This window comes from Acanthaster planci, linkage group LG13 (assembly GCF_054643075.1).
Source record: "Acanthaster planci isolate LZ-2023a linkage group LG13, COTS_SCS, whole genome shotgun sequence".
Classification (NCBI taxonomy): Eukaryota; Metazoa; Echinodermata; class Asteroidea; order Valvatida; family Acanthasteridae; genus Acanthaster; species Acanthaster planci.
Window position 1 is genome coordinate 820,869 of NC_141789.1, and position 27,833 is coordinate 848,701.

Genomic DNA, 27,833 nt, shown 5'->3' on the forward strand with positions numbered 1-27,833 from the left:
CTCACCCCTCCTCTGCTGCCCCAGAGTACCCAGCCGATCATTCATCTCAACCCTGACACCTTGACCCACCCCTCCTCACCCCTCCTATGCTGCCCCAGAGTACCCAGCCTATCATTCACCTTTACCCTGACACCTTGACCCATTCCTCATCATCAACCCTCCAACTCGTCCCCCACTCCCACTAGTCCTCACCTTTCAATAGTGTCTGGAATTTGTTGGCATTCTGCTGTTTTGTGCAATGCCACTGATTCTCTATGATGCAGCCGGCCCCACTCAGACTCAACAGCATGGCTGTCTCAACCGACTTCTCAAGCGACAACTCGTTTTTGCTGGCAAAATAATTACAGAATGGACATTGAGCAAATACTGCTTGGAAAGTGTAGACAAATACATTAACTCTGTCAATTGTCACGAAAAGAGTTATTGCATTTATGAGCAAAAGCCTTCGAAGTCCCATTTTGGAGTGATTTCTTCTCAGTGTTTACCTCTTTTGGACATCAATCTTGGACTGTCTCATAAAGCTTTGGCTTGTCTGCACAAGATCCAGTATCATCACCAACTGGCATTCTGTGGGAGACAAGACAAACGTATTTCCTCATTGACGATTTGATAACAAGAACATAAAGGTAGAGCTGTGCCAAAATAGTCCGGAAGGGTTTGCAAGTAATCGGGCTTGCAACCAACAAGCACAATGAAATCTTCATGTAGCTCTTTTCCAATCTACCATTGTAGGTCAAGCGCTAATTACCAGCAGACGCTTACCAGTTAGATTCATGGGAGCCAGTTTCTGCGGAGGGACATGCGAGAAGAATTTCTCCAGTCCATAGAAGATGAAAGCGGCGCACTCACGGAACTGTTCTTCCCACTCGCCCACACTGCCATGCAAAAGACAAAGTAACGACGAATGGCATTGATCATGCATGAATGACCTGGTCATACTGAACTGGTCAGGGTAAAATACATTGTTAAATCATATTGCTATCGTATGTTTTCGATAGAATAATTTCACTGAGATAGCAATTGAGTACAAGGCTTGTAAATATCTTAATCATCTGTAATGTCACTAATGTTACAAAATTGAGTCATGAAAATGCTACACTATGACAGTATATTTTAAAGGGTGCAAGAGACATCAAACATTTTTCCGGCTACCTCAAGGTGACCTGCTTAAGTATGCTTTTTCAAATACATAACCCAGCTTGGCAGGTCTTGTTTTACCTTGGTACATGGTCACTGCCTGTAATTCCCTCCCAACGAGCTGAGAACTGGTTGTTATAAAGCTTCAAAGCTTCCTGTAGCTCATACACAGGATGACTGACTTCTGTCAGACACAAAAACAGGAATACAAAAAATATTAAAACCTTGCCACCTGTCAAATTTCTCAGGCATTTTAATGAGTTAAAAGCTTTGCATTATAATAAACCAAAGATTATTCTTAATGATTGTCCTCAAAAAATGAAGGGACTTAAATCTGAAAATCTTTACAAAATTGTACCTTCTCCCGGGCAGTCATAATGTGGATCAACGACATCTGTATGATGACATCCTTCAAGGAAAATAATGAATACCATTCAAGGATGCTTAATTTATTAATTTTCTTGATCAGATCTTTGTTGGTCTTGTGCTTCCAATACCATGCTCCAAATGTACCGCTAACAAAGTGTCTGTGTTTAAAAATTCAAAGGATACACTTGAAGCTGTGCGTATCAATGGGTAGGCAACTAGGTGGTACCGGACGATCTATTGGTACCTGTGCAGAACAAAAGATCACATCAATCAATCAACATCATTATTATCCCTAAATCAGTCCAAGTCAAGGTGTTCCATCTGGCTTAACTAGGGTCCAAGATCAACCAGCAGCACCCAGCAACTTTCTGTTGTGGTGCTGGCCCTAATAATCTGTCCTCATAAGACAGGAATTGACCACTTTCATAACTGCTTCTGATAGTCTCTAAGGACAGCCACCTAAACAATGACCATCTTGTGATGAGTTCTCATCAGTCCACCTACCATCTTGACTCCTTTGGCCTTATCCTTAGCTGCTTTGATCTTTGCAGCTTCTTTCTTCTTCTTGTCATCACTCATCACTTCCTCTACAAAAGATCAAACATCAGGCTGTCACGTCACTCACACAGAATGAAGCAGTTTAATAATTCTCTTTAAAACTGTTTTATACTAATCACAAATTTCTAGCGCAGTTTTTCTCCTCTGTCCTTTATAAAGTACCTTCTGGTTCCTTGTGGATGCGATGGTACAGCATCTGCAAAGAGAAGTCTCGAGACAGCGAGGTGATGGCAGGTGACGAGAAGATGGTCAAAGCTTCAAGGGGCATTTCAAGAAGCCACTTATCAGCCAGGAGGATGACACATTCCTCAGGAGTAGCAGAGGTGGCTGGATCTGAGCGAGATGTCGGGGCTGGTCCTGGTGTCTCCAAAGCTCTGCAGTAAATTCAAACAAACAAAGTGAACTTTTCACCTCTGGTCCAATTTGGTTGAAAGTTTCAACTGTCAGAGAGGAATTCAAAAGCAAATCCTGTTGCTGTACTGAGCTTAATATAGAATTTTATTCACGGTTTCTCAAGAATGATAACATTACAATACGTATCTATAATAAATCTTTTTCTTCAACCTGTTTAAAACAATCATAGCTCCAATGAAATCTACCTGATAGCTGGGTCCAAGTAAGATAGCACAGGCTTCAGATATTCCTCCAACTCTCGCAGCAATTCCAGAAACTGCTCTTGCAGTTTGTCCTCGGCTTTCTCAATGTCGCCAGACCAATCCTACAACACAAAATAATCAACAAACAAATCCCCATCAAAGTGAAGTGATGATAAACAATGCTTTCTCTTTCAAATACTATCAGCTGCACAGGTGCACTGACGTTAGCAAAGAGTCTTGAAGAATGATCCAATCATAGGCAGATGACAGTTGACTCTGATGGTTGTCAATAAACAACGGCATAATCGTCTTGGTGGAGTATTGGACATAAACCCGCAGGTCTCGGGTACGAATCCCGCCAATCCTGCCAATACCTTGATGTCCTCCTTCATGTCATCAGAGATGTTCTCCAACATCTTCTGTCGCTGGGCCTGCTGCGATCGCTGGTACTCTGCCTTCAGCAGTGTGGCCATTACATCCTGCTTGTGTTGACGGAATCTGAATGAAATGATAGAAAAGTGCAGTCTCTACAAGTCAAGCAGGTTTAAAGTACAAAGCTAGGAGTTTAGAACCACGCCTGTACTGTCAAGAGGAGTAAAGAAACCTGAACCACCTCTAGGGTTAATTACATTTCAGTGAAGAAAGAGGATTGACTGAAAAATTCCTGTTTTATAACCTTCCAAGATGCAGAATGAGACTGCTTATTGACTGACCTCCTGTGAAGTGACTCTAAAGTATGAGGCTCCACCAATGTCCGAGTGACCTTTGCCCTTGATGCAGTACTTTGACTTCCTTTGGAGGGTTTACCCCCCTCCTTCCCTCCCGCTGGTTTGGGTCGATCCAAAATGGCCCCATACAAAGTTGACCTGAGGTAAAAATTCAAGAAGGAATAGGTACAAATTGGATTGATCTAAACTGAAAAAGACAAAGAGTATATAACTGTATACTTGGATTGAACAGTTTTGACAGAGGTTTCTCAGTAAAAAATTATCCACAGTGGCAAATCAAGAGCTGAAGTGCTCTATCTAGATGAAGTTTAGTTATAATATTTCCACACAGAGAGTTTTTGGTCAATGGTGAAAAAGAAAGATAAATAGTGACAATGAACCAAACAGGAGTTGATTATTTTTGACTAACTTGTCTTCGGAATGTTGCAAGATGACCAGGTTGAAGTTTGTAGGCATCTCTTTGATCAGATCCATGTGCTGGGGGCTGACAGCGATGCGTTTCCATGCCTACCACAAAAACAAGACAGCTCACTTCCAGTAAAAGCTTTCAACCTACTAAAATCATGAGAGTATTGAATTCACACTCCAAGGAGTTCCTTTTCAGATGTCTGTCTTACCTCAGAGGATTCTTGCAGATTTTCGTTAACCACCTTGGCCAGACTGCCGTGACCCATGTTGGTGGTTGCTGCATCAGTCTCTAGTCGCTGTCGCTGCTGCAGCAAAGCTGCTTGCTTAGAGGTGGAGGGATCTCGCTGTGCCCTCAGAAGCAAGTCTTCAAGACACTTGGAGCTCATGCAACTCTGATAACGAAGAAATAAACATGCACTGTAACATACCCCAAGAATTAGCCTTGCACCTGGTTCATTTCTCTCACTATGAAAACACTGATCCATGATATTCAAATCATTCAAAGGAATCATTTAAAGCATATATCAACTGACACTGCAATAGTTTTGAAATACTTTTGCGGCAATATTGCAGACATATTCCATCACATATCTAACCTGATACAGTGCTAAATACTGGGAGGCCATCGCACTGTCATACTGTCCACAGCTCTCTACAAGCTCCAAGCATCCTGCTGCTACCAAATTCTACATGATAAAGTAAGATTAAATAGTGAGAATGTTAAGAGACTGGCAAACTTCGACTCCTTCTACAATCAGACAGAGATTGAAACCCAAGACAAAGCAGAGACAAGTAGACTGGCCCGCTGTTTGCACTGAGCAGACTGACCTTTGAAACTTTTAACCCTAGCTATCTTTACCCTGTCTCCCTTCTGGAGGGCTAGTTGCACACTCTGGGTTAGCACCTCGCTGGCTTGGGCCAAGTACAGCTCAGAGGAAGTCTGATTTGCCTGATGGGTAAAAACAAGCAGTGGAAACATATGGCTGACATTATAGGACTATGTAGTCATGTGTGATGTCTAGCTAAGCCATAAAATTTGACAGATGAGGAACTTTTACTGAGCACATACGCTCATCAGTATTGAGCAAATATCTGAAATGTTCCATGAATTCTTCCTACTTGAAGACATTACACATGTCAGCTCTTCTCACAAGCAAAGGACAGTGCTTGTATAACATTCAGTGGCAAAGTTTCCTCCTTTAGCATACCTTGATGTTGACTGCTACAGACGAATATTTGATCAGTTGAGAGGCGGACACATCCAGATCTTTCCCATCATGCATTTCTTCCCCATCTTCTGTCTCCTCTGTGTTCTTCACTGGTTGACTGCCTTGACCAACTCCTGATCCTGCAGTGAGATTCTACAACGAGAAGATACGACCCAACAAAATGTAATGAGTTGGGAATGAATACAAGAGTCATTTCTCTGCAGGCCTCTCTAAAAAATTCTGTACATAATACATAGAGAGACGAAGTAACAAAGTCACAGAATTACACCAATAGTAGTACAGATATTAACAACTTTAGTACATGAAACTTCCAAATTTGACAACAATGTTTACCATGTATTGGAGATCCCACTGGCTTGGTGGAGAGGCACCACGACTGCTAGCCAGCATGCGAAGACAACGACCCATGTTGTACAAAGTCTGCAAACATCAAGAGAAAAAAGCTGAAACTCAAATAGCACAAGTAATTATTTGGAGTGAAGTTCAGCATGGAGGCAGAAACTGCAACGAAGTGACAAGGAACACATGTATAACCTTTGCTTTGAGTTGACCAATGGAACCAGCCAAGGTGTGCGCACTCTGAAGGACAGACAGGGCACCAGTGGCAAATGTGCTGAAAAAAGTAAACAAAAATGCAAACACTTCAGATATTGAAAACCTATCAATTATCCAATCAATTATCCATTCTTTAGACTTTACAAAGCATGAGATTGATGCAGTTTGGCATCAGCTGATGCTTATAGTTAAAAGAGAAGAAACCACGAGATGAAGAAAGCATCTTTACAGAAAGAAAGTCAGACCAACCTTGCCATCTTCTGCCATTGCTTGTCAATATCTGTCAGTACCGGTGTGGCCGAGATGAAGTCTTCAACAAGCTGTGAAGAAAGGGAACAAAGTTTGCAAACAGTCAAAATAGTGTTCGGCTTAGACTAAAGCACAAGTAAAATATGATTGGCGTACCTTTATTGTTCACCATGAACATTCAGTGTCATGTCGGTGTACTTTCAGAGGGAACAAACAGAATCAGACAGTCTGTGGATGCTACAGGTCTGAATAGAGTTTTTGCATAGCTGCCATCTTGAAGGTTAGTGTTTTTTTCCACAGGGTATGCACAAAAGAGGTTTCCCTGCGGAACAAAAGAACTACCCCGCAAGATGGCTACCACGTAAAGCCTCTATTGGGTTAGTCAGTCCTTGTTTCTTTGGATTGTTTACCAATACACACAGTATTCTTTCTCTACCTTCTCTACTTCTCCTTTTTGAGCTTCAACCTGCTGATGTTGTCTCTGCTCCTCAGCGTAGATGACAAACATGTCGATCAGGAGCTCAGCGTAGGAGATCTTGAGGATGCAGGACTCCCGCTGGAGAGGCAAGCTGATGCTTCTCATCTGACGAGACGAGAATGAAACAAGTAACAGTTTCCTCATCAATAAGACATTCCAACAGACGTAGAAGAGAAAAACTACTCAATGCAAGTGGTACAAAACTAGTTGGTCTGAGAAGAAACCGTGATGCTCTAAAAATGATAAGCAGGGAACAGGGATACAGATGTTGACATGACAAAATGAGGAAGTTGGAAGAGACTACTCCGCTCGGTATGTGGAGTATGTACCTCTTGAACTGCAGACAGCGTGCAGACATCTTGCAGCAGGTGATCCGTCATCTGAACTCCCTTCTGCATGATGGACTGGGCTTGTAAGAGAAAGCTATGCTGAATTTCCTTATCGTCGCTGTCGCAAGCAAACAACCTGTGAGGCAATAAACCAGTCAGATTGTATAAAGATGAACAAGCTGGTGTCACCGGAGACAGAGAATTACTGATGACTGAAGGAGATTGGTCATGGAATCAAAAAGGACTCGGTCATTAATGATGAGGATTTGCTCTATTATTGAGTTTGAGTACCTGAGTATGCTAGCATGTTGCTGCATGACCTGTGCTGCTTCTCGCTTGTAGTCGGCTCTGACAAAATCTTCAGCGCTACGTTGCAGTCTCTGCAAGAACAACACCACCAGCATTATTTTGAAAGATGTTGACTCCATATGCACAGGTGTACAAACTAATATGTAGAGAGCGGCTTGTTATAAAATAACAGTGAGGCCTGCATTTGAGGCAATCTGGCAGCTCCGCGACGCTACACTCACAAATGCAAATTTGTGTTGGATCAATTCTGATTCATCTGCCGTTACTGGCAGAGACAAAATATTGTGGAAAACAATCAAATTGAACAAAAAGTTTTAGAGATTAAGGTATCAATATGGTGACATCTGGTCCACGAGAAGTAATGAGAAACTATATCAAGAAGAATTACTTGGCAAGCTGCTTGTAGCTCTCGATGTGCCTTGGGTTTCATGGTGTCTTTACTCTCCTCAAGGACCTGGCTGATCTGAACTGATGCAAATCTGTGGAACAATAAAAAATACCAAAGAATAATGTATGAGAGCCATACTGAATGGGAACAGGCTTGCATCAAAAATGGACAGAGCCATTCCTCAGCAATCAGTGATCTTTAGTCTATGTCTCAAGGACCCAGACTTGATGGCGGATCCATAAGATTTATCCATGTTTGAACAAGAACTGAGCAGCACTGTAGGTATAAAAAGCGAAGAATCTCGTTGCCGTAGTATGTCGCTCTTACTTAGCATTCAGTGTGGCCTTGATGTAGGTCATCATGTCCTTCTTGTTTGGTCTCTGACTGGCAATCTCGGAGTAAGATGCTAGAGCTTTCAGGATGATGGCTCTAGCTTTGTTGTTACGCTCCCTGTCTTCCAGATCTCCCAGTGTAGCATCCACGAGTAGGACAGTGGTGTCCAACCAGAATGACTCATTGCCGTCAAACTTCTGAGCTTCCTTGAGCAGGTTGATGGCCTGTCCATAGTTGGCCTCTTGGTAGGCTAGCTTTGCAAGGTTCTGCAGAATGTGGACTTCGGTGTGTCTGTCATCAAATGCCTTAGTGGAGAGGTGAGCTTCACTAAGCAGTTGTCTTGCAGCTTGGTAATAACCCTAAAGAGAAAACATAAAACAGAAATTCGAAACTGGACCGAAATGTCAATCTGTGACTTTGATAAAATGAGAACTATTTTTTTTTTTCACTATTAGAACTAAATAAGACAAAGCGGGTGACGTCATGTGATCTTTTATTTGTTTCTACCTGCTTGGTAAGGATCTCAGCTTGTTGAGTCCAGGCTTGCCTGTAAGTCATACCACTCAGGGGTTTACTCAGACCCAAAACAGACTCGATGATACCAGTCTGGATTAAAAAGATGAAAATTTATACAGATATCAATTCGATTGACGAAAATAATTGAATGAAGTAAAATCAGTGCTTGTGTAACAAAGGTGGCTTCAAAATTCATTGCAGCATTTGGAAAAGATTCTGTCTTAACTGCATTTAATACTATTCTAAGTAATATGTAGCAGTCAGGTGGAGAAAAATTGTGATTGACTATCCTGCTTAGGGACACAACCAATGATGTTCTACTGGCTAGATGCAAACTTTGACTTCAAAAATGGCTGCAAAACATGTACATGTATAAAACTCCTTGGCTGCACGACAAATTTAGAGGCAAATGACATGCCTCTGCAACAAGATATGAACTTCATAATCAGATCAACTGCAGACAGACCTTTTGGTCAGCAGGAATGATAATCCTTGAGGGCTTCTTCTTAAGCTTCTCGTCAGCTGTCATGAGTCGCTGTAATTCCCTGGCTCGCTGTGCCTCTACCCGGACCTGGTTCTGTCTCTCCTTGAAGCGAGCTGTTTCCTCTCGACACCTGTCAAAGGAAGGCATCGTCTGGATAAATTCTGGGCAAAATCGTCTCACCAACACCATGATGACATATAAGCAAGTGACAGAAGGGTTGGTCATAAGAGTGTCGAGACCAAACTGCCAATACCTTCCTCGATAATAGGTCCTTGAACAATCTTCCTAAAATAGTAAAATCCGACTCACTTGGCCAAATCATCTTCACTGACACCCAGAGCACCAGCAGAAGCCTCGTGAAACTTTGCAGCTGAGGTCAGATTCAGCTCAAGGCATATCTCAGCAGACCTACAAGCAGGAAACAGTCATACACACAGGTAATCAAGAAAATGAACCGATTTTAACGATAGATGCCTTCACGATGTTTGGAAATCCTTCCACAAAACTAATCAAAACAAATTATTTAAGATCCCTCAAAGAATGCTTACAGTAGTCTGTACGTGTTTCCAGTCACATTAGACTCCACAATATCTCTGGCGACGACTTCACCAAAGACAAGGGCAGGAAAGGTCAGATGACTGTAACCGATACCTCGGAGCTCTGACACCAGGCAATCCAAGTAGTAGAGGCTGAGAGTCTGCAGAGGTGAGAAAGAAAGGCAATAAGTGAACTACGGAGGAGTAAACTGGTTGAGATGTTTTCGTACAAGACCTTCAAATCCTGAGTGCAAAAGAAGTTTGTCAAAGTTTATTACAGCATGCTGTATAACAATGAATGAATTCAGAAAAAAGTAAACCCTCACCGGTTTTGTGATGGAGTCCTTATTGATGCCTTCACCAGTGTGGTCTTCCTTGAAAGCTTCTCGCATCTGATGCAAAGACAATGTAAGAACAGGTTGCTTGCCATAATTAATTGGTTCTCATTTTGTTTTCCTCGAGAATATATACAATTTCCTACACAACACCTTCTGAAGAGCTGGTGCTTGCAGTTTGGCCCGGAACTGAGTGTGGATCATTATTAAGTTCACCTCATCTGGGACGTCATACATGGCCCAGTCTTCAGGATGCTGAGGTACAGCATCCAGTGGGCCTTTCCTCTTGGGTTTCTCCCTGGGTGTGTCTTGTTCTTTGCCTCCTTTGCTTCCTCCATCCTTCTTGGGTTTACCCTTGGCTGAATTCTTCTGGTTTCCCTGCTGCTCATTAGAGATGGAGACTTTGGCCATCTCCTTGGCTACTTGACCAGCTGAGCTCAGAGAAACCTACCATGAATAAATATTTAAACAACATGAACAACTTTTCCATTGGACCCAAGAATTAGACAGGAATAAAAGTTTTGCACCTGGCTAATAATTACTATTCAAGATACCTACAGATCATTTAACAAGAAAGCAAAAACATCGCCATCACTCAGCCTAACAATTACAACAATTATCTTTAAAAATCAACCTTGATGAAAAGGTTTCCACTTAGCAGGGTCTTGCACAACAGAGAATACATCCTGTGTGTCATGATTGTAGTAGGCAACATTTGTCTGGCGTCTTTCTTCCTGATAGTTTGGCGGTCACAAAGGTTCTTACAATCACTCCAACTACAAACTACGAAATGGAAGTGGAACTGATCACTTGTGCCTACCTGCCATATTCTGATCAGGAAACCCCAGGCCAGCAGACAGTAGGTCTTGTGCATGGGTGACCCCCGGCCAGCCATCTTGGCCAGCATGGTGTGGATTCGAACCAGATGTTCCAGTTGTTTGACGCTGGTCAGCTCAGAGGCTGACAGGTTCAAGTTGGATGCTGACAGACCGATGACCGACTGCTTCTTGATTGGGATGAACCGAGCAGCTTTGGATTCTTCCCCCTCACTGTCTGTTGCCCCCTCCGTCGCTGTTTTTGTCTCTGTGGGGGTGGGGGAGTGAGGAGCAGCTGGGGACTGAGGGGCTGGCTCAGCTGATTTCTTGCCCTTTTTCTTTTTAGACTTTCCTGTTGCTGCAGAAAAATGATTGAAGACTGCTAATATCCACAGCATCTATGGAATTTTGTGATGGACAATCAGTAACTGCACATTGTCAAAACCAACGTGGACGCGACAATACCTTGCTCGGTAACTTTGGCCCTGGTTTCAATCTTCATATTCAGCAAGATATCAGCAGCCCATTCTAATTGATCCAGACAGTCCATCAAGGGAAATTCATTGATGTACAGCCATTCAGCAAACTCCATCAGATACTCCACCTTCTGCCAATCACTCGCACTTGCCTGTATCATGAAGGAGAGACGTAGAAATTCAATCAGGTGTCTCAACTTGTTTTCTAGCTACTTCAGTATGGTTTGTGCATTCCAACACTCTCTGTGGAATTGAAAATCAAATCCAGTGAACTAAGCCGAGTATTACAGCTTGCATCATTTTCTTGATTTACAGTTAGCACACCCAACAACTTAAAAATTTTAAAGTTGGTTGCCTACCTGCAAGACCTCAATGGCATTCTTGTACGACGTCAGCTGCTCACGCTGATCTCGAGAGCACAGCGCCACCTTGTGCCACATTGTGGATAGGTAGTCTTCACTTTCGTCCTGTAATTGGGAAGAAAAATCAGCAGACCTGATGTTTTTCCATTTTACAGGATATCCGCATTGGTGCTGAGCCTACTAATGCTCAATTTCAGGGAAGATAAAAATTTTTTACCTACTGTGCCATCACATGCCACTCAGGTTTTACAATATTTCAAAAGTAAGGAAGCCCTTTTATTAACCCCAATTTAAAATGTTTGACTTTACCACAAGCTTACCTTGAACTTAGCAATGTCTACACTGACATCTCTTCCTAGTTTGGCCTTGACCATTAAACGATGCTTGAATATCAACCTAAAAAATTCAAAATCAACGACAAATTATGAACGTGTATCTGAAACTGGGGCAAAGCCATCAGTATCCATGAAGCTACATGTAGACAGTGAATTTAACAGAAGGAAAAACATTTGATAAGATTTTGAACTTACAATCTGTGTTTGGTACGGGGCATGTCAGCCACAGCTTTATCCATAGCGGCTAAGGCTTCCTCCCATTCACCCTGCAGAATAAAAGCTAACAATTAGCCCTAGTCATTACTTGATCTTGCTCTTTTGTAAGTTACATCATTGAATTATAGAACTTGGGATTTTAACCAATCTAATGCAAACAAAGGTTCGCATATTAAACAGCAATCAATGATGTCTCAATAGCTGCTAATAAGCTATAGTTCTGAACATATCAAGAAAGTTTTTCAATTTACAAAGCTATGTCCAAATTAATTGGCTGTGGCTAGGGGTATGGGCAGTGGCTTCCATCTGTCCATAGGCAAGCACATTATTTCAAAACATAGCCACAACTTGGCATATGCTTTAACCGCTTTCCATACCTGGTCAACATAAGCCTGGAACATGACCCCGTACAAGGCAGCTCTGAGAGTCAAGTCATCCTCTGGGTCCGACAAAATGCCAGCAATAGGAGAGCTCGTTGGGGACGGGGAAGAGGTGTTACCCTTAGCAGTTGGCCCTGCAGGGGGTGCAGCATTGGACGCAGTGGTCCCCTCCTAACAAATAGAAATTACAGAACAGAGATTAATACGATCAGTGTAGCACGCTATTAATGGATTCTGACATAATGAGGAACCATGTCCAACACCCACCTCTTTCTTCATGTTCTTGTTGGCGGTGGCAGTCACACAGTCCAGGACGATCATGATTGGTTGCTTGAGTAACTGTCTCTCCATTGGTTCATTGACCAATGGCAGACAACCGTTCCAGTACAGTCTAGCTGCAGTGATCACCAATCCATAATTCCTGGCCTTCTGTCCATACCTACCACAAACAAAACCATCTCATTAATTTTTTGCGGAAGTTCCGATAAAATTGGAACTAAAGTATAGGTATAGAGACCATGATATCACAGAAACAGTGAATAAGCTTCAAGAGCCCTTACCTTGCTGCGTTGAGAAACGCATCAAGTGCAGATCGTCTGATGGCATTCTTTCCTTGCATGTTGAAGATCAAGCTCTGGCCAAGAATGCGACTTGAGTAACTCAGCATCTCATTGTAGACCATCGTCTTGTGCCTTAAGTGGAGTGGGCAGAAAACGGAGATGGTTTTCATTGAAGTTTTCGGGATCAATCACTTTGTGATCCAAAATACAAAAGCTAAAGCTGTAAGACATACAGAAATGGAAACCAACAAACAGCACGTACCCATCCATCTTCTTGCTCTTGATTCCACTCTTACTAAACTCCAGTGCCTTGCCCGTGGCTCGCATCACTAACTGGTGGTCCCTGCTAGATAGTGCAAGCTCTGCTAAACGAGTCCAAACTTGAAGCTCTACAAGGACATCTTCCCAGGCGCATTCCTCGACCATATTGCAAATCTGTAAGAATCAAAAAAAAAGTTTAAAGTTAGTTAAAAAACAAGAGCGTCATGTTTATGATTCTTCAAACAATGCCTAAGGCTTCCTTCTATTAAGATAGGCAAGAAATCTTGATCGACTTCTTTATTACTTGACCTACCTCTGCCAGTGGAGGTGTTTCCTTAAAGTCGGTCAGCCCATTACCATTCAATGCCTTCATCTCCAAGGCAACCAAAGCCCGGGTGAGAGGTCGCTGACCTTCAAAATTATTCTACCAAAGAAAAAAAAGATTTGTCATGTAATTGCTCAACGCACCTGACCCAAGAAGGGATCAGTGAACTTAATAGAGTGGACTGCCGTCAACTCAATTTATTTGTTTAATACCTCGTCTTCTGTTCCCAGGGATTTAGCAACCTGTTGACCTAGGAGCTGTTTAACCCTGGTCCAGATGATGATGAGAGGATGACGGACTGAGATGGGTACAATGTCCATTGGTCTGGTGCCATTGGTTACCTCCATAGCATACTCACAAACCTATAAGGGAAGACCGAAAACCAAACAATTCAATCAACAGAATGAACAAGAGAACTTTGGGAATAGTAGACTTTGACGCTGTGAACAGGATTGGTTTAAATCATAGGCTCCTCACCTCTAGAGCTTTCTTGATGTCATCCAATCCATCTGGGTCGACTGTCAGACTCTTTGTCTTAGCCGACGTGTGGCTGGTGACTGACTTGGCCTTCCTTGGGGACTCTTTCTCCCCTCGACCCTTTGGTGAGGGGGACGGTGGGGGTGCAACTTCTCTGGCTGGAGATTTGGGGACCCAGGGTTGGACTAGACCATAGGCCAGGGCACTGCATAGGTTAACTAGCATGGTTGTCTCCCTGTTTTGTGACAAAACAGATTGGGCTGCTCATCCTCATGTACGTTTGAAAATTCTAAGAGTGTTAATGGCAGAATCTCCAGTATCAGTCATCAGTTGTAGATTTGCACAGCTAGTGGTTTGATGACTCAATCAGTAGAGAGAACCAAATTCAATTTGAAACTCAGTCGTTACTTATTTCTCAATTAATACCGCCACAAGTGTGCCTGCTTCATCTTCTGCCAAAAGACACGATACTTAATCCAAATACAAGTGAACTGACCAAATGCTTACCCTGCATGTCCAACTTGTTTGAGGTCCTGCAGCAATGACCCATAACAAGCCACTAGCTCTCTGTGTCTGTCCCCTGATAACAGGTGATTGTTATAATTCCACAGGTAGGTGGCAGCACTGCATACAACCCAAGGCTCATTTAGCTGTACACCAAGCTCAGATGCTCTCAGGAATCCTTTGGTGATGGAATCGGAGAGGTCTTTGATCCAATCTCTACAGATCAATACCAAAAAATGTAAGGAAGATTTCAGAATCATGGCTAAACAGGTGTGCTGCTTTGAAACTGCCGTCCGCTCACTCTAACAAAAGTCTACTCAATAAACGAATTAGTTTATGAAGGTCATTTCTTATAAGTCACTTCAAAAATACACATCAACATCAGGTTTATTCTGTCAACAACATAAAGATCAGAGAATATATGCTCCGAAGTAGTCCGATTTAAGCAATTCTCTTATGGCGTTGAGCTTAAGTTCATGAGATTCAGATTAAAACAAGATTCTGATTCTATTTCTATTCATCTTTTATTAACTTTGACAACTGTAACGACCAAGGTTGCTATTTAAAGTATCAAATGATTTCCATTATATACCTATTTATCTCTTCATTACCTATAGGTAATCCAGTCTGGATCATCCTCAGGCTTCGTAGGGACATAACCCTTTGGGTGTTTGCTTTTATCCTCTGGAGGTACAGGCTCATTGTTTAAGCTCACACCTTCTGACCTCAATAGATGGATTAACGACTGAAATCAAACACAGAATAATTAACTTTGATAGAACATGAGGAAAAAGTGGCTAACTTCATTTGTGATCAATTTTTCAACTGAACAGAGAACTTTGAGGTTTAAAACTGGTCTCACTAGGAGACACTCCAACACCAACCTGTTTGCAGTGGGATAAGATCTATGTTGGAATCAAGTCATGCTTGTGAGCACGATGTCAAGAGATAGGATGTATTTGGATCTCACCTCAGCATTTAAGAAGTGAATCTCGGCCAGTGTGCGGATCAGGTCCTTGTCGGAGTGGGTCACAGTTGGCACCTCATGGGGAGGAGGTTCTGAACCTGTCTTTCTACTCTTGGTAGGTGTCTCTACTTGCTCTGGTTGGCCTGAAGTAATGCTGTCAGGGGGGAATGGTATGGAATGTTTCTCGATAAGTAGAATCGAGTGTCCTATTTCTCTTTCAGGCATAGACAACCAGGCCAAGGTACAGTAAACCCTCCTTTCATTTACCTTTCATTTCGAGTGTCCGAACGTCCCGTAGACGGTCTGACCATATGCCAGCGGTCATCATCATACAACAGAGTGAACCGAGCAGCTACGCGGCAGACATCCCACACTTCCTGCTTGCGTGCCACCTTGGCTAGATCCGCCCACAACCTGGCTCTGCAGGATGTAGCAGAACACAGAGTAAAAATGTATCAAATCCGTGACACATCATAACATGTCAATACCACACATCTACACAGCTGAAGATTCAGTAAGTCTACCTATTTACTTGCCTTTCTTCAGGTATGAAGTATAATTTCTAAAAGCATTTCATTAATTTTGGATTTTGCCCTGCCCGACGTGTATTTCAACACCGTATATTCAGTGTATGTCCCCGAAGGCTTGTGAAAAAACCACAAGCGTACTCGGGTGGGGCTCAAACCCATCTCCTGCTTACTAGTGCAGACGTCTTAACCACTCGACCACCAAGCTTGCCGGCAGTATCGGCTGGCTGGTCCAAAAGAGATGTAGTAGCAGGCACCGCTAACAACTATTTCAACTGAAAAGCATTTCAATTTACAGTAGCAAGCATATTTTCCTACTAGACTAACCTCTCTCTGTCTCTCTCGCTGCCCAATCGTTTGATGTGACCGCCACATTTCTTGATGCACTTTTGGAAGTGTCTTGCACGGTTACCAAGTTGGTTGATGATGGTCTGGTACCCTTTGCCTCCTCCACCTTTATTACACATAAATGTCATTGGAAAGGATTCGACCTTGACCACTCATCTAGAACTTCATCATGAGAGCTTGTGTCATGTTTCAGAAACTGGACACAATCATGAATCAAACACGTTCGCACAGACAAAAATGAAAAGGTGTGCTTTTCTTCGAGTAAATTCCTTGATACATTTACAGATTTATTTCTTAGCAAGTCTTGTAATGGTACACATGAAATATTTGGTTGCTGGCTTTTCTGTGTGAATCTGATTTAGTGCAAAGCATGTTGAAAAATATACCCTGAAATGATCACTTTCTGGAGTGAGACGAATTCAATAATTTCATAAATGAAATCTGTCAATGAGAAGCAAAACTCATTTGGCATACAAACTGAAAAGCATGTTGGCTGATGAGTGACAGAGATCTGTATTTTGTGACTCCTCCCTCCCCCCCCAAAAAAGTAATGTGATGATACCAATGAATCTCTGTATAAATGCACGGCGGCAAGCAATGTGGTCATGCATTGGGGAGTTTACAAAAGTGTGAACTGGTGGATTTTGTTGAGAATGTGGTGATGAAGAAACAGCGTAGGACTCAGTCTAAAGAAACTTGCCATTCGGTGATGCATTCTCTTTACTGTGCTGTTCAAAAGAGAGCAAATGCTCTTGAAATGAACTTGATAAGTCCTCTGAAGCAGAAAAGACATTAATACTGATCTCCTTGCTAATTTACAGTAGATAAAATTATGATTGGTGAAGAAGACATTTGAATGGTTTACAGTCACCTCCATTCATCACCTGAGACGGTACACCAAATGTCTGGCCACATTTTTATACATTTATTACAATGCCCACATTCTTAAAACAAAATTTAATCCTGAGAATTTCTGAAATCGTCTAAAACCTGGAAGTCTCAATTCCTCTCTTTCTCTCTCTTTTGGGTGGGTCAGTAATGCAGCCGGGCTTTTACCTTTGATCTCATTCTCACTCTCCAAGACCAAAAGGAAGGCATCAGGGGACAGTGCCTGGCCAGCTTTGACAAGCAGAGATCTCTTCATTCTGACAGTACCTGACTCAGCACTCTTCCTGGCCTGAAATGGGCAGAGATAATTGATTGACAGCATGAGACAGGTGTCTCACAAAGACAACAGGAAAATGTACCTATTCAAGTTCAGGCTCAGGGAAACCTCAAGCTCAGTTTTGTCACAGCTGATGCTTCATTCTTAGCAAGAACTTATGCCTCAGCCATACAAAAGCCTATCGCCTCTCCCAAGTCAAACTTTAAGTTGAAATCTTTGAAGGTACACAACGGATAATTTGAAGTTACCACACCATCTTCATTTTTGGAGTCTTATCAAGGGAGAAGGCCAGCACACACAAGTTCGGATGATCTTTTCTTTTTTAAGATACCTTGAGGGCAATTATTTTCTTGGCTCTTGTAACTGCAAGAATTCATTTTTCCTACCTGTTCTATGATCATTGCAGCTTGGTCTTCCATGCTGTCTGGTGGTTTGTACAACTCAGCTCTCAACTGCAACCGGTGGAGAGCTGTCTCTAAACGTTCATGGTACTGGCCTCCATCATCCAAACTCAGAGCCTAGAAAACCAAGCAATGTACAGATCATTGGGAACTCCAACCAAAAACTGTGCAGCAGTCAAACAAACTAAGCTCTTGAACCAGACAAAATTGAAAAAAGTTTTTACAATATTTGTTTCAAATGATTTGGTTCTTGACAGCAACCAACATCAAGTTATGGATGCATTTTCCAAAGTTGAGAACTTATACATGTAGCTTTCCGAAGAAGAGGTTTTTGGAAACAGAACTCTCTGCTTAGCAATTCCTCTTATAGTCTCTTGTCTAAGCAATATTTCTTCAATACCTTCTTGAGGTGTTCCATGGCAACTTGTATTTGTTCCTCATCCTCTTCACATTTGGCCAACTCGGTGTGAATTTGGCATCGAAGCAATACCAGCAAACTGCCAATTTGAAAAAAAAAAGAAATTATGTCTTCATATTAAATCCAATGCTGATAACACTCTAACTCCATTTACAATAAAGGAAATTATGTGTCCACTAAATTTGGCAATTTGATGTTATTTTGACACAATTTTACAAGCTTTTTTCCTTTGTCTGGCCTGTCATTACCTCTGGATGCTCTCCAGAGCCTCTGCTACTAGGGTCAGTGGCTTGCGACAATGTTCTCTTAGGTTGGTCTGGAGTAATGGAAGACAGAGATTCCACTGGGTCACACAACCAGCTTGGATGATGTTAGGGTCTCCATACCGCGTCGCATTCATCAAGGCTTCAGTCAACCGATTGATGGCTTGGATGCGGACCTACAGACACGAGAGACAGACTTCCAATTGTAATTTGCTTCTGGTAAAGTTTTGAATGACATCCTTTCAAGTCTTAGCCATGGTGAATATGACGCATAAAAAAATCAAAAATTTTCAGCAAATTTCTCACCTCAACAGAATGTTTACTGTACGATTCCTGCTTTTCCCTCAACTTTAGCACCATCAAGTAACACTCAAGAAATTCCATTTGAAGGAACATTCCTTTGTCCTGCAGAAGAAAAAATATGCACAAGATACCTTGTTTTGAAACTAGATACTGAAATTTGAAATCTCATCTGAGAATGCAACCAGCTCAGTCGTTGACACCACGGTAGCGATCAATAATACAGAGAAAGAAGAAACGATTTCACCCTACCTTGATATGGGCATTTTTCATTCCATCTACACATCTTGCAACCAGGTCAGGTTGGTCATACTCAACACAAAGATTAGCTAGTTCCAGCAGCAAAGGTGCCCTACAAAAACAGAATGTTGACACACAAGGAAATGGTAGAACAGCATACACAAAAAGCTTGATATTAGAACAAGGAGATGGAATGTGAAACAACCTTCCAAACAGCTGAGGAAAGTTTAAGTTTTGAAATAAAATGTTTAGGAATGCATTTGACTTTTGACCAGTGTTCCTCTGATAAAGATTTTCAATTCCATTCATCACTTCATCATTAAGAAAATATGGACAATCTTAAACAGTCAAAGTTGAGCATGGCAAATGCCACTTTAACAAAGATTGCCAATCCGTTATTATTTTGTAAACTTCTAAAAGTAATTAGTCCAAAGTGTCATCTGTAGTAATTTAAGTTAGTAATTAAAGTTCGAAGTCACAAAAAGGACAGATAACTGACAGAGTTTGTTAATGTCATACAAATTCTGTATTTCATTTGAGAAAGTGAAGAACATAAAATAATGGTATGTAGAATGTACAGAAAGGATTAAAACCCTAACGGTCCTGAATCCTCCAATTTTATTATGATTTTTCTCACACCCTAGGGAGTTAGGATTAATGAGTTCATTATCAAGACATCTAACTGTTAAATGTTAACTTTGGGATATATTTCCATAAATCAAACTCTTAATGTACACAACTTCCCACTTTAGTTTTAAAAATTCATCTACACTCTAAAGAAATGGTTCATGCTGGATCATTGGAAAAGGATCTGAGAATTTTAGCTTTATTACACTTTGAAACATGAGCTGGCAAGTTTTTTATTTGTGAACTGCAAAGGAGCAATTTTTGCAGTGGCTGAAAAACCAAAAGTGCCTATGAACTGAGACTAATGTGTTCACACACCACACATGAGGCAAATTGTGCTCTATCTCAAAGTGACTGTTTTGAGAACGTTCAAAAGCCATTCTAAATAGCTGCTAATGGAAGGATGGAAATGTCTGTCAACAGAGAGTGCCAAACATTGTGTTTCAACAGAGGGGCCAACGAACCAAACGGTGCACTGTGCAATCTGGGTCAAGCTGAAATGAGTGTTTACAGCAGCCATCTTTGTCTTGCTCCCAACAGCCACAGCAGTATTTGCTGTGGCACTCTACAACTGCCAGGAAGGTAACATCTTATTTTGGCAATGGTTCATTTAACTGGCAGCCAAACAAGGGAATGTAATGGCTTCCTTTTTTGGAAACATCGGTGTATGTGTTCAAAAGGATAAAACTGACTCTCCACAGAGCTTTCATAGTTAAGAAAAAATCCCCCATGTCCCAAATAAAACAAAGGTAGCCACTGTATGGTTCCATCAAGACCTGGTCAACACTCACTTTTCCCACTTAGACACTGGGGTGGATGGGAGTGATCTCCATTTGGAAACCACTGATCTCCTACCAATTGACCAATGGCATCGCAGCATGCAGGTAAGACAGACGAGAAAACAGAAAGCAGTCGAACAAGTGCCACAAGGTTGAGTGAATAGAAGTGTATAATATCAATTATTGCTGCAAATCATGCAAGCACATGACCATTCATATCCCACTGGATCTTTTTTTTCCAATTTTGATGAAAGCACTGACAATTAAAAATTAGATTTGGAGTAACAGCTTTTAAGTCCAAGCAAACAAACCCAGAGATGCAATAACACTTCTATCTTTCTTAAGAACTCACAGTATAGGAGCTAGAAATGATTTTTCATCACAAGATATTTTTATTTCTTTGAAAAAATGTTGATAAATTGCACTTGCAGGATTCCTAAAAGCCACCAAAAAGTGAGCTTTGATTGAGTTGAGTCAAGTGTATCACAGATCTTATTCCCATCAGGAATTAACTTTGGTCGTAATCTTTATTGAAAAATCCCTCCCCCCTAAAGCTGAAGCAATTGTGGTATAATCATCCACAGACAGTCTTATCAAATTACGAGTTGATTAAATTGCAAATTATGAGCCATGCTATGTCTTTGCTCGACTTTGCGCAAATTTGAGTAAAGCCGTTGGCGTTCAACATCTTGATTCAATTTATGCTGCACTATGGGGAGATTGAGGGAATTTTTCCTGGCTGATTTGGCCCAAACCTTGAATGACTCAAGACCTGTGGGCAACTTAATTTGCCTAAAATTGAATAAGAAAAATCCAGTCAAACTAATTCTATTGGCCTGATTCCTTAAATCAACGAAGGTCTTAGAACTTTCAGGTGATGAATAAAATTGGAAAGTGGTGACCTAGCTTCACTAAAATTGAACCACTTGGTCCCTCGGCATGTTTTAAGCAGAGCTTTAACATCCTGGTATAAACCAACTGCTACAATTCAATGGCAGTCAAATTATACAAATCGACAAATACACCTCAGTGAAAGAGGCAAAATAACACCAAAAATAAATAGACGATGTTGCAACAATAAAATATTTAGCTCTACTTTTGTCATACAGAAATATTGGTCAGACAAGGAGCACATGCCACTGTTTTGGATATGGGAGAGGGGTCACAAATGGATAGATCTTTTAAATCTGTGATTGACATTTGAAATCTTAAAACCTGGTAAACCCAGAATGAAAACACTAAATACATTTGGTCAGAAGTAAAAAGAGAAGAAAAAGTAAAATAGTATAATTTTTCTGGCATGCAAAGATAAATAATTAAGCAATGTCATTATGAATATTCATTTTCATGCAATTGAAAGCAACATGCAAATGGAATTACTCAACTTTACAGTGTTATGTATTTTACTACAAATGGAAAAAAAGGGAAAATAAAGCAAACCAAACAGAAAACAACATTCATTTGAAACTCTGTTACTCACCTGGGGAATGGTCAATCGACAAGCAAAAGTCAAGACGGATAAAAACAAAGTATTAGTATTTAATTAAGCAATGGAATCAAATCAATAGACTCCCAAAATGTGGCTATATTCAATTTATTAAGACTGGATTATCAAATTTGTTATTAATATACGATACATTTTTCTTTCTTTCTTTCTTAATGCTATAAAAAGAGAAACACAGACTTTTTGTAAAAAAGGAGAAGTTTAATTTCAAAATGTGATTCACTTATCCTGATGATTGATAATATTTCTCTCTCTTTGTGCCTCATTCCAATTCTTTTCCAGCTTCCTTCGTTCAGTTTATTTATTGATCAAGATACTGTTTCTATCATGAACCTAGTCATAGAATAAAAAAAAAATTGGCAAAGGAAATGACAAGGAAAAGCTGTTTATAGATTTAATGAATAAAGCACATCCACTCACACAGCATACACAGGTTCAGTGCAAGACAGAATAGTCTCTGGTTGGGTTGGTGCAGCAGCAGCAGGTGTAGGCACTGCAGGTGCTCGTTTGTTAGTGCGTGGCAGCCTTCAAGGGGTGCAAGATAAAGCAAAGAAAGCAGTGCAGCAGAAAGGTTATGGGAACGAAAGGAGGAAATAAAATCAAATGGGTTGGGGTTGACTGTAATGGGAAAATTACAACCTTCCCTGCGTAAATGGTCAATTCTATCAGGAGAATTCCAGAAGACACATGGCAAACACTAAAGCAAGTTGGCATTGTCCTATGACAAGATCTGCCAAAGAAATGACCAGGTGGTATTTTACATGCATCTTGGTATTAAACACACATCCGATGAAATTCTTGTAAACTGCGCACAGACTTACATGAAACAATGGAAAGATACTTTACACAATATGTACATGCATGTGTTATTTGGTATTTATGGCATTGGCAGAAGACCTATCAGCCTTGAATAAAAGACTAGCAACAAAAACCCAGCCTTCATTCAAGGTTGTGTGGTTTGAGAAAAACCTGCATGTCCCCCTCTCTAATGTTAAAGTCCTAAAATGAAGGGTTAGTGCCCCAATGGCATACCTAAACCCAAGCAGACCAATGTCAGCCATGATGTCATATGAGTCAAAATGTCTCATGCATTGAAAACAAAGTGTTGGAATCCTATTTGTAAAAAAAAAGAAATGTTTGTAATTAAGCTTTCAATCATCTACAACTTGAAAGTTTTGTAATCAGTAAGGCTTAAAATAAAACAGGAATTTTACATTGTAAGTTTCCTGCAAGCACTTGAGTGCAGATGAGTGTCAGGTAGATAAATTATTTCAATCACAAATTGAGTTTTTGGGAAGTCAATACTGCTGTGCTGTCATCAAATTAACCGTGCCAAAGAAATGTGACCATCTGTCAGTATGAAGCCGTGCATTTGGTTTGATTTGTCTCTTACACAGATCCATCCCCGGCTGAAAGACTTTTTGTGCTGGAAAGAGGGAAAAATGAAAAAAAAATGTTTGGAAATTTAATTCCACTGATGCAGCCAATCAACCCCTCAGACTCTGGATAAAAAATACCTACAGATGAACTGTTAAAATGTCAATGTAGAGAACCGCTCTAGAAACCACTTTCTCTCCTCCTATCCTCCCCCAAAGTCCTCCTTAAACTCCACCCACCACAAACCTCCAGTCAGTTCCGCGTTCAATGCTGCAGTTTTACCCTACATAACTCGGATACTGACATGATATTGATTAGCTCATTTTATAAATTGGGAGGGCCAGAATCCAGAATGGCTGAGGCAAAGGCTTGAAAATGCAGTTTTGAATAAGTTCCAGATGGAATTTGCATCAGAAAGCTGCAAGCAAATATCAGTACTGCATCTTGTTAACTTAGCGAAGGTTACTACTAGAGAAAAGACCATATTCAGTAGGCAAGATTACATAGCATGTCTGATCGATGATACATGTAGGAATGATGGTGTATAGTGCACAGATACAAGTATTCATATAAGCAGAGAACATCTCTACAAATTTTACACCAACAGGTTTATACCAAATGCCAGGAAATGTATGCTACAGATGGCCAGTTATTTGGTGTATTTATTTTATAACGACGCTACCCGTTTACCATATTGTAAGTTAGGACATTAAATTAGGCGATCTTTGTTCCATGTCCATATAGAGTGATGCACACACTTAAATGGAATGACCTGGATTTATGCAGCCTACATAATGCCTTCACCAATAATTTACAACCCTTGAGGAATGAAGAGACAACACACTTGAACAAAATCGATAAACAATATAACCGGTCAATTTCTCTTGAAATGGTTTAACGAGGATTCAAGAGATAGAAACATGATCCACTGCTAAAATGCTGGGGGACAAACAGAATGAACGGAAGTATCCAGAATTTATGGGAAAGAAGAATGATTGGATTGTGCAGGGTGCTTTGCATGCAAAATCCATGCAGTTACAGAAGTGGATGTCAGGGGGACTTACACATCGCCAACTGCAACTGTGACCTTTGACACAGAGGTCAAAGAGGCAGGGGAGGAGGTGTCCTCCCTGCCTTGAGTATCTGGCTGCTTACTGCTTACAAAGTAAGGAAAGGTTGGAGATCAAATCAAGGCTTAGAAAATGGGCAACGATGATTTGGTATTAGTAGATAGCTACATACAATGCAACATTTTGCATTGACATAATAAGTCTCCAAGTTTGCTATAGGTACTTAAATGACAGAAAAATCTCTCTCAAAACATTGTAAATCATCTAATGAAACTAACTCTTCAACAAACATATGACAAATATGACATTAAAAGCGCATTATCCATGTGAAGCATTTTTTGAGCAGAATCTAAACTTGACATGGTTAATGACGGCTAACATTTGATCAGTTGTTTTTAGCCTCATAGTAAGTCACAGTCACTCACCTCACGGGATTTAGGCATCCAAAAGCAGTTACGGCCAGGTCAAACCACATCATTCACAAAAAGTATCAATAAAACAATCACTGCATTTGTAACTACTTCTAGAATAACTGCTTGTCTCTACAACTTCTAAAATCACACTACACTCCGGTACTCATCATGTGGCCAGTGGGTCGACACCGAAACCATGGTAACCATTGTAGGTAGCCATCTTGGTGGATAAAGAACCACATATCATGTTCTGACACTTGTTACTTATGGGATAGCTGAGTTTCAGACTAGAGTGTCATTCCACCAAGATGGTCGACAATGGTGTCATGACCTCATCCGCAAACCCACCTATCATTTGTCAGTAACGCGATGACATGCAGTCACTCCAAATGTTCCAGTCAAAACAAAAAAAACGTGAATTCAGATTTTAAAAAAAATTCCAAGTGGACTACCTGACTTCTTCTGATACACTGACTGGTGTAGCTGTCTTGCGACCACTGAGGGCACTGTTTGTTCGTGAAGTGTCATCCTCCATCAGAATCTGACGCAGAAGTTTGTCTCCCTGCACATCAAGGTCAGATGCTTCTTTCTGTTCCAAGGAACTAATAAAATGGAAAATAGAGTGTTTTTAATGAGAGGCAAAATCAGTACCAAAAATTGGGACCAAATTGAAATACTCTCCAGTATCTCAAATTATTTTCTTGTTCTCTGATTCAATTTTGTTCTGAACTTGTGCAACTCCTTTGCAGGCAGTAATAACTTCCACAAACCCAAGGTGATCAAGAGAAAAAGTAAAGCCCAGAAACAAATGACAATCTTTTCTTTCAGAAATTTAAATGGTCTTAATATAAAGACATGCTTTTGGAATCTGCAGCCCCATTTCTTATTAAGTAATCAACAAGTTGGACAATGAATTTAAAGGGCTGAGGTCCATGCTGAAGATAGCATGGCATGGTAACTTACACTCTGAGTTTGACCAACTTGTAGTATGCTGTCAGATCTCCACTATGTTTGATGTCCTTGAGGAGTTTGCTATGATCCACCAGCTGGTGACGAATCTTGACCAAGAAAATGTTGATAAATTGATAGGTAGATCATTCTTCACAAGTTTAACGTTGGCCATGGAACAAAGGAGTATCAGTGATTCCTGTCTACTCATATCAAGGAAAGAGGTCAAACTGAGGACATGGTCACATTCCAATTACTTCCAATTAAACTGATTGTTGTTTTGCACATCCAAGACGCACAGGAATATCTGTGACCCTTTGATCACAAACACACCGTGGCCATACAGGTTTTCCTACTGTAGTTGGGCCCCAACTATAGTTGGGACAATGTTTTACTTGGGGGCGTAACAAGTTCAAGTCCAAGGCCAAGAAGACTGTGATGTTTTCTTAAAAGCATCTTATTGCATTGAATCAGCGAGGGTTAATGAAGTTTTAATGAGTACAGACAGTTTACCTGTAATCCCAAGACTTGTTTGTAGAGTGCTGGCACATTGGTCTTGGTGAACTCGGCTGTTGCTTTGCTAACCTCAGCTGCTTCTTTGACTCTACCAGCATCCACATGGCACTCAATCAGTGCAATCATCAACTGGGCCCGCCATTCGTAGTCCTTATCATCAATGTCATCCAGAGCCTTGACCACCGAATGCAAGCTGATAGACAAGTGCTGGCGATAGCCCCGCTTGAGAAATGGACGGCAGAATTGCCAGAACAGGACCGAAGCATTGTAGACTAAGAAGTGATACCTGAGAATGAATTTATTTCATTACAGGTTTATTCAAAGTGGTGTCAGAGAAAGACGTGTATTTTGTTGATTTGGCAGCCGAACGTTCACCCCTGTTCACATCAGTTAATAACAAACTAATGCTTTCAAGGTGTTATTGATGATGTAAACAAACCTTGGGTTTTCCTTTGCAAAGCTGATGGCTTTCAACAAGTAAACTACAGCCTTGTCTAACTGTGCCTATAAAAAAAGGAAGAAAAAAACAAATATAATCTTCTCATCTTTTTTTTGAATTTGCAACATTTCATCTACAACAGCAATGAGCTTGCATATTCATTACAATGAAATCTAATAGCTCATAATAATAATGATCAACTTTATTCTGGCAATTCCACATCCAACAAGACAAACACAAGGCACAGCGGGCTGCCCAGGAGAACGTAAAAGTTTAAAAACAAACTGTCGGCAAGAGGTTTATATCTCCCCAAACCCAAATAAAACGTAAGGCAAGAAAGAGCACATAACAAATAATAATCACTGAATAATAATCACTGAATAATAATCACTGAATAATAATCACTGAATAATAATCACTGAATAATAATCACTGAATAATAATCACTGAATAATAATCACTGAATAATAATCACTGAATAATAACACTGAATAATAATCACTGAATAATAATCACTTAATAATAATCACTGAGATAAAAATATGGCATTGGGTTAAAAAAAGAAGATCCCAGCCAGCTTTTTGCATTTGTTCTTCATTCAGGAAGTAGGCCACTGGCCTCATGTCATCTTGACATCCCTACGGTGTCCCACATCTCTGTCTTGACTAGCATCATACAACATTTTGAATGACATTAGCAACGTGGCCAAATAGAAACTTACACTGTCTTCAGCTGAAGTAGGTGCCAACAGTTGGGCCTGACACAAGTAGGCCCTGCAAAGGAACTGGTTAGGGGGTGATGTTTTCATGAAAAACATCTTCAGACATTCCTTGGTGATGTCCACAAGGCCGTACTAGAAGATGGTAAAAAAGTATTCAATGTGACTTAAGAATATAGCTATTCTGATGCCATGTAGACCCCATCCTTAAAATCAGAGAGCCAATTTAGGAAAGATCTCCATACACAAACAGCACCCGACAACCTGTGCACAAATGCTTTGGTACATGTATGAGACCGGTCTGGAAAATGCTAATTTTGTAAGTAATATTATCCCCCCTTGATAAGACTGTTAGGACCAGTTATCACCTTCTGCTTCTGTTTGTACACAATACCCTTCTGGCTTATCCCAGTACAGTTTGGGCAGGGTTCATGAGGCAGCAGCAAAAGGAAATGTTGAAGTGGGTTTTAGTGACTAAGTTGGACAACATCAATTGAGACTAAAACAGTCTTAAAAGTAGATCTGGTACCATGTTCACATTATCAGGTGGATGGTTGCTATGATG

At 40.8% G+C, this 27,833-nt stretch overlaps 1 protein-coding gene across 10 annotated transcripts in view; it reads right to left on the reverse strand.

Annotated features, from left to right (window-relative positions):
• cfap46 (cilia and flagella associated protein 46) overlaps positions 1–27,833 on the reverse strand; it is a 31,733-nt gene that overhangs the window by 2,652 nt on the left and 1,248 nt on the right. The window contains exons 3-63 of one of the 10 annotated variants that reach the window (XM_087144626.1): positions 27,272–27,403; positions 26,551–26,615; positions 26,109–26,397; positions 25,611–25,705; positions 25,100–25,249; positions 23,181–23,213; positions 20,296–20,355; positions 18,890–18,989; positions 18,644–18,742; positions 18,323–18,513; positions 18,057–18,153; positions 17,642–17,773; positions 17,147–17,267; positions 16,791–16,865; positions 16,070–16,196; positions 15,483–15,635; positions 15,219–15,369; positions 14,860–14,993; positions 14,252–14,464; positions 13,745–13,979; positions 13,480–13,629; positions 13,256–13,366; positions 12,944–13,116; positions 12,682–12,813; positions 12,389–12,560; positions 12,119–12,292; positions 11,721–11,791; positions 11,511–11,586; positions 11,188–11,295; positions 10,818–10,980; positions 10,358–10,710; positions 9,754–9,984; positions 9,529–9,594; positions 9,215–9,363; positions 8,976–9,074; positions 8,649–8,796; positions 8,174–8,272; positions 7,661–8,025; positions 7,334–7,424; positions 6,928–7,016; positions 6,637–6,772; positions 6,266–6,412; positions 5,830–5,900; positions 5,560–5,638; positions 5,359–5,445; positions 5,005–5,157; positions 4,656–4,745; positions 4,393–4,482; positions 4,006–4,188; positions 3,798–3,895; positions 3,374–3,526; positions 3,035–3,158; positions 2,664–2,782; positions 2,227–2,438; positions 2,011–2,093; positions 1,690–1,750; positions 1,496–1,531; positions 1,219–1,321; positions 763–875; positions 486–567; positions 193–329 (exon numbers count right to left, since the gene is read on the reverse strand). In XM_087144626.1, coding sequence (XP_087000752.1) covers positions 193–329; positions 486–567; positions 763–875; positions 1,219–1,321; positions 1,496–1,531; positions 1,690–1,750; positions 2,011–2,093; positions 2,227–2,438; positions 2,664–2,782; positions 3,035–3,158; positions 3,374–3,526; positions 3,798–3,895; positions 4,006–4,188; positions 4,393–4,482; positions 4,656–4,745; positions 5,005–5,157; positions 5,359–5,445; positions 5,560–5,638; positions 5,830–5,900; positions 6,266–6,412; positions 6,637–6,772; positions 6,928–7,016; positions 7,334–7,424; positions 7,661–8,025; positions 8,174–8,272; positions 8,649–8,796; positions 8,976–9,074; positions 9,215–9,363; positions 9,529–9,594; positions 9,754–9,984; positions 10,358–10,710; positions 10,818–10,980; positions 11,188–11,295; positions 11,511–11,586; positions 11,721–11,791; positions 12,119–12,292; positions 12,389–12,560; positions 12,682–12,813; positions 12,944–13,116; positions 13,256–13,366; positions 13,480–13,629; positions 13,745–13,979; positions 14,252–14,464; positions 14,860–14,993; positions 15,219–15,369; positions 15,483–15,635; positions 16,070–16,196; positions 16,791–16,865; positions 17,147–17,267; positions 17,642–17,773; positions 18,057–18,153; positions 18,323–18,513; positions 18,644–18,742; positions 18,890–18,989; positions 20,296–20,355; positions 23,181–23,213; positions 25,100–25,249; positions 25,611–25,705; positions 26,109–26,397; positions 26,551–26,615; positions 27,272–27,403 — 8,029 coding nt within the window. Of the gene's footprint in view, positions 1–192; positions 330–485; positions 568–762; positions 876–1,218; positions 1,322–1,495; positions 1,532–1,689; positions 1,751–2,010; positions 2,094–2,226; positions 2,439–2,663; positions 2,783–3,034; positions 3,159–3,373; positions 3,527–3,797; positions 3,896–4,005; positions 4,189–4,392; positions 4,483–4,655; positions 4,746–5,004; positions 5,158–5,358; positions 5,446–5,559; positions 5,639–5,829; positions 5,901–6,265; positions 6,413–6,636; positions 6,773–6,927; positions 7,017–7,333; positions 7,425–7,660; positions 8,026–8,173; positions 8,273–8,648; positions 8,797–8,975; positions 9,075–9,214; positions 9,364–9,528; positions 9,595–9,753; positions 9,985–10,357; positions 10,711–10,817; positions 10,981–11,187; positions 11,296–11,510; positions 11,587–11,720; positions 11,792–12,118; positions 12,293–12,388; positions 12,561–12,681; positions 12,814–12,943; positions 13,117–13,255; positions 13,367–13,479; positions 13,630–13,744; positions 13,980–14,251; positions 14,465–14,859; positions 14,994–15,218; positions 15,370–15,482; positions 15,636–16,069; positions 16,197–16,790; positions 16,866–17,146; positions 17,268–17,641; positions 17,774–18,056; positions 18,154–18,322; positions 18,514–18,643; positions 18,743–18,889; positions 18,990–20,295; positions 20,356–22,207; positions 22,313–23,180; positions 23,214–24,228; positions 24,319–25,099; positions 25,250–25,610; positions 25,706–26,108; positions 26,398–26,550; positions 26,616–27,271; positions 27,404–27,833 lie in introns of all 10 variants that reach the window. The other 9 variants (XM_087144623.1, XM_087144622.1, XM_087144630.1 and 6 more) reach the window with 9 other exon arrangements.